We start from the raw sequence: 6,422 nt of genomic DNA, 5'->3' as shown, positions 1-6,422 counted from the left end.
TGTTTATCCATTATTAAAAGCACTTTTTTTATTAAATTTAATTCATTTTCCAAGTTAAGTTTAGAAAGAAGAACATTTATTAAACGATGTAACATTGAATGGAATGCGGGATGTTTTTAGGAAGCAGGGTGGTTTGATGAGTTATCAATGACGATATCCGGTAGACATTAAAAATTCGGTAAGTGGTTATATACAAATATTTAATAACATTTATCAAAGTGTTTAACCGCAAAGTTAATGCTTCAAATATTAATAATACATGTATATATATATTTAAATTGATACTTTCTCGATAAATACTTCATCTGTTCCAAGGCCACCCGAACATACTTCACGCTATGGGCTGTTGGGAGGCAGCGGCGTCGGACAGGGCGTTGCGTTGTGGATACCAGCGTAGCAACAATAGTCAACGGTAGTATCTTAAGCCTCAGTTAGCAAGAGGGGTTACTGTCTTGGCTCCAGGTGGCAACCGGCCGTAAAAAATAAACCAAACAACAAATCTCCTAGTTGGACGTTTAGACTGAGGACTAAGAGAACTGACTTTTTATCTACAAAACATACAGTTTACCCTGAAAATGGCTCCTGCAATGGTAGCCAAAAAGTCGGAACAAATCCAACATGCGGTATCATCCAAAATATATTGAGTACAGTGACCGTAAAAACCTTCCCATCTATGTTATACAACTGTTGGTTGTGCGAGTGATTGGTTGATTGGTTTGTGGCTGGATGGACCGCCAGTCGATAAAGTCCTCCCATCCTACCCATCCTACCCATCCTGTAATTTCCCAACTTCAAATGCTTTTTAAATTCTCCTTGTCTCTATGGCCATGGGTAGCTACGGTTGCTATGAGAACAATTTTCCATATCCATAGCAACCAACATCAACAATCTCACTTTTGTATTATCATTGTATTATCATGTATTATCAACAACCGCAGTTCATAATTTTATCTACCCGCATCCGTTAGCCAATTAATTGTCTGCCGCATCCGCACACCTTTACATTTTCTGATTGCCGCGCCACCACATTCATCTTTATATTTCCCGAAAAAACTATAGTAAAAGTGCTGTGTTGGCTGCATACCGTTCTTATCCGCATCTGCCATCATCGAACAAACGCATCTTTACTCACCTCACAAAAATTAACACAGTTCAACGATTCAGTCAAATAATACCAACGCAAGTTTATAATCACCACTCCAATTGTGTAAAAGATTTTTTGCCAGGTTAATGAATACAAAAGTAAAAACTGTTTGTCAGGTATTTTTATTGACGTTAAATTACAAAGTTTAGATTATTTTTCCTACTTGTCTTCCTGTTTTCTGACCTCTATCAGGGAATAGCTGAACGTATAGCAGGTCAAGGTATGCTCAATAACATCCAACCCATCCCCGCGGTGCTGTAACTGAACTTTAACGGTATAGTCACCCACGTTTTCATGCGTAAGCATATCGTTGGCACTTGATATATCCAAACGTAATTTTTTCAAGTCGTACCTTTTCTAAAAAAAATGCAAAATATTTATTTTTTCATACGAAACATTTGTATTCATATCATTATAATTCTCCTTTCTCTACCCAGTAGTGCAAAGGATACTGCATTGATAAATCATATGCAGCGTAAGATGCGTAAGGCAATTGGTCTTACGCTTCAAGTGTCAGTCTAAGAATTATTTCCGTTCAAACTACCTTTAAAATCAATATTTTACGACCACCTTGAAAGGAATCGAACCCAAGACCTCAAAAATGGTATAAAAATACGCCAACCACCATACAACAAGGCGCAATTATCTCCACTCGATTTTATAATTCACGATTTTATTACAGGGGCACAGTTATGATTTACTCTCATATTTAAACTAACTGAACTACAATATTTGAGTTTGTCCAAATGTTTGTAGACAAAAGACTGGATTTCACCCTCTCGGGAGTCATTAAGATTAACAAATTACAGTTACAAAACCAACTGGTCCAAGAAGTTTCAAAATTGAAAAATTGTTTTCAGGCGTTGCCTAGTATGTGAAATAATTCACTCAGATAAATCTCTTCACAACAATAAAGGTTTCAGCTTTTTAACTTCACTAAAATCAACAAATGGAAGAATTGAAGAAATATGGATGCTCAAATATAGGCACATGTGATTGTTACGCAGTGTGAAAGGTGGTCATTTAAACCAGCCAATGACAAGTCATAAGCCCTGTTAATGCCTAGACTTCCATATTCCCTTCTTTAAGGTATTCTGCACCCCTGTTGTGATTTGTTTAACTGAACTACGTTTAAATAGTCGTCAATGAAGTTTAAACTTTGAAACTCTGACTTCGACACTGTCTCTAGACCATAATTTTATTGACACTTTATATACATATACAATAAATATACATATAAGGGCGGGCATATTGCCTTAAGGCAATTTCTTCCTACCTACCCAAACCGTTCAGTTTGAGAAAATTATAAATACATGGACATATTGAATCTTACAATTTTATACAAAAATCAAAAGCAAAGATTAACGAAAATAAATATATGTATAAAAAAAAATAACACTTTACTATGAAGAGAGGAGAGGGGATGGGAAGGAAAGAAGAACGATAAAGGAACAATTTAAATATTTAGATAGTGACATTTCAATCTCGACATAATCCAATGATACAAAATATCTAACAGTTGGAGGACAAAGTTGATGACCGGTCATATTTTTGTAAAACTCATTTGGCAAAAATTAAATATTTATTTTCTATCAAACCACAAAAATTATAAAACATAGAAACATCGCACGCTTTCATTAAACTCCTTACTGCAGTATTGTCAATTTGTGATCAATCATACTCATACATACGTATGCACATGGTCAGCACACGCTTGAATAGGACGAATAGAAATACTTACGGCTGGTAAAGGACAGTTTCTATGGTCCAGGTTCATGGCGTCCACAACTAGAGACCACGGCATATTCTCTGTTGGTATATGTTCGCATAAATCGGGAACTTCAAGAGTATACGCAATTACCTTCCCTTGCGGTGTATCTTTTTCAATAACCAAAATAAGCTGAAATTGAAGAATATAAGTTTGAATTGATAATTAATACAATTGAAATGTTTAAAAAACGGATTGACAGTCTACCGGAACAAATTGCAGAATGCATCATGGCGATTATCAATAGCAACTGAATACACGCATTTAGTATTTTATTTAACTTATAATTATTACAAAAACAAATTACACTATCGCTGGAAAATACGTGTATGATGTTAACAGTTTATAAATGTATGAAATATGATTTTATTTATGAATTTTTTAATTCTCTAATTTCCCGAATAAGTTAAATCGTTTTCCAAATGTGGACGTAGGTGTATGTTTACTTTTAGTATCAAATAAATAATATTCAACATCATCATTCTATGTCCAATCCCTAGTTGAAGCATATGGTGTCCACGAAGATCCCCCAGGCATCTCTGCAGGCTGCCAGCTCCAGTGCATCTCAAGTCAGGTTTGCGTCCGGTAATTCTGAAATGAACTGCCGAGGAACAGCCAGCAGTGGACGTCCAGGACGTTGAGAAATAGATGCCTTGTAAAGTATACTAGCGTGGTTGTAACCGGAGTTTGATGCGTCCGTTCTCTTATTACTACATTCCGCACAAATTTAAACCATCGCACACCCGAAATTTTTCTGAGACACTTATTCTCAAAACTCAGTATTTTGCTATTTAAGGGTTTATTTTTTTCAATTATTTTTTATGTTTATGATCCTATATTTGTGGTAATATACTTGTGTGTCTGTGTCAACTATTTGCTTCTCATAAATAAATAAATTAATTGTCCACGAGGACAATTAGTAAGTACTGTAACTATAAAATTGGTATCAATGTGTAAATAATGTAGGTGGGTTGCGCACGGATTGTGAGTGCATCAGGTCAAATAACAAATTTAGATCTAAATAACTCTCTAGGGAAGAAATCCAGCCCGTCTGAAAACATTTGGATATTTTCAACATTGTTGAACAAAAAAAGGTTTAAGGCATACATGTTAAGAGTAAAATTTTATTGACAGTAAGTTGTGTTACTTATTAATGAGGGAACGTTTCATATTAATGTACAATGTATCTGTCAAAACGGGACCCCAGTGAGGAACATAAAAAAAACGAATCTCGTAAATAATTTTAAAATTCAAGTTCAGTACAATACTGTATTGAGATATATTATAGCCCTATTCGTAGGTAGGTTATCTCTAAACAGACCACTTTTACCATGTGCGCATTAAAGGGTTTGGTTTCAACTTGTGGAAAAAGTATTTAAATTTTAAAAAATATTTTTATTTTGTATGATAACTTACAACCGTCTCCGGCATTATAGGGGAGGTCAATTGAAAATATCCTGACAAAGCTGTTGTCGTAGCAGAATCCTTTTCTACCTTTAAAGTGCTGATGTCAACAACACTTTCCTTAACATCATCGCATAGTTTGAATCCCCCACTCCAATTTAATTCATATGATAGCTGCAAATAAAAAAAAACAAAAAAAAGATAAATTATGTTACCAAAACTTACTTTTTGTAGATAAACTTGGCTCTTTCAGTAGTATTTGTGAGAACTTATAAGCAACAAAAAAAGATAGAGAACAGGAGACTTATTCTGCCATAATTTCGTTTCGTAAAAACGTTCGTTCGTCATATATCCAGTTCACTCTGACACGATCAAACTCGTATTTTGCTCTCATTCTCTCTGATACGATACGAATAAATTTACAAAATGACTTAGTTAAAGAATAAGACCACTGTAAACCACGGTCAAATAACGTACGACCGCATATTTTGGCCACGTAAACCAGATCAGGATGGCCAAGGATTTAGAGTAGTTTCAAGTGATGGTTGCTAATCTCCGATAGAAGAAGCACGAGAAAAATAAGAAATCGTGTTGAATTTATGGTATTATTACTCTTGTTATCATTATTGTTAAAAAAAAAAAAAACATAAAAAAAATATTTACTCTACAGTTATAGTACAAAGTCAGCGTGAATTTTTTGAATTTTCATTTTAATCTTACAAGGTCTCTGAAGCGTAAAACTTATCACCTTAACTTTATACATTCAGTTTAGTTCAGTGCCAAAATACGGGTTTTATTCGCAAAAAAATAATGTCCATACTTGCAATATGAAAAAAAAAAAGCCGTTGACGTGTAAAATCCTAAAAAACTTACTAGCAGCTTTACTAAATACAAAATTACCCGTTTCAAAGCGATATCCGAGTAATATATATATTTATGCACATTATACAAAGAACAATATTTCAATATCATAATGAAAATGAAAAAAAAATACAAATAAATAATCACTTCATTCATCATTCTGTGATTAGAGATCATGTGTATTATTAGAGGCGGATAGTAAAATATTGTTTGGGAATTTTCTATCGCATAGTCTCTGGACATGAATAAAAGCGTAAGACTTCTTAGTCTCGTTAGCGTAAGAACTTCATAGTAAAGTGTAAATTTTTAGTAAATTTTTGTTTCTCAAATAAGTATATATATAATACGTACCTAGAAATATTGATTAAGATAATAAGTTGATATCTATCGATATTATTTAATTCTAAATTCAGATTGCAAAAAGAGGGTATTTTTTTTGTCGAAAAATATATATCTTTGTTTTTTTTTTTGGCAATTTTTTTTTTTTAGAAAAAATAAATATTTGCGTTCTTATGATTTACCCAAATATTTCATTTTGAGGGCCATTTTCAACGAGATGTAAATAACGCACTATTAGAAAATGGAATCAAGTTGGGGTAGAGTGGGATTCGAACCACAGACCTTTGGTCCGTGAGTCCAAGACACTGGCCACAGGACCACAACCCGATTATTTATCTTTGTTTATTATTTTATCTTTCGTTACCTAAAAAGGACTGAATTGTATTTCGTCTTTGGGTTTATTTTTTTGATAATACACAATTAAGGTTAAGAAAAATGAATAACTTTTTACTCGTACATACCTTTCCTTGCGCCTTGCGTTTTGCCCCTAAAATAATGTAAACCAAGCAACCAAAAAGTACTAAACTCCTCAAAAACAGTTTCATTTTTAATGCAACTTTTAATATCGCAAGCACACCGTTGATACTAACGGTACGCTGAAATAACTAATGTTGAAAGAACATTTTCCATAGGTACTGCATATATTATTAACTCGACAATTATTCAATCTAAGTACACGCCATTTTATGACAATATGAATTTATTATCATAATTATAACAAACTTTATTGTTAATTTAACAATGTAGATATTAATTTTTACTTTAAACAATAAATATTAATGCTAATTATTTCTCGAACGAAGGAATAATTGGCTTGTTAATTATAAAAACGTTTCACATTTATCCATTCAAAAAAAGTTCTGAATTACAATATTTGAGTTAAAACGGGTATTATACCTTCGAATC

The 6,422-nt window shown here is 33.2% G+C and overlaps 1 protein-coding gene across 1 annotated transcript; it reads right to left on the bottom strand.

Moving 5' to 3' along the window:
* Nucleotides 1-1,247: 1,247 nt before the first annotated feature.
* On the bottom strand, nt 1,248-6,135 carry LOC148279307 (uncharacterized). The gene is made up of 4 exons (XM_088230136.1): nt 5,978-6,135; nt 4,329-4,490; nt 2,886-3,044; nt 1,248-1,501 (listed from the first exon to the last, which is right to left on the bottom strand). Exons 1-4 carry the CDS (start codon nt 6,059-6,061, stop codon nt 1,304-1,306), a joined length of 603 nt encoding a protein of 200 aa, XP_088086262.1. The 5' UTR covers nt 6,062-6,135; the 3' UTR covers nt 1,248-1,303.
* Between the last annotated feature and the right edge of the window lie 287 nt (nt 6,136-6,422).

Source organism: Micrasema longulum, unplaced genomic scaffold, assembly GCF_059751315.1.
Source record: "Micrasema longulum isolate JH-2025_06_02 unplaced genomic scaffold, ASM5975131v1 h1tg000732l, whole genome shotgun sequence".
NCBI classification, from domain to species: Eukaryota; Metazoa; Arthropoda; class Insecta; order Trichoptera; family Brachycentridae; genus Micrasema; species Micrasema longulum.
Note: the sequence above shows the minus strand (reverse complement) of the source record. Positions and strands in the feature narration are given on the sequence as shown.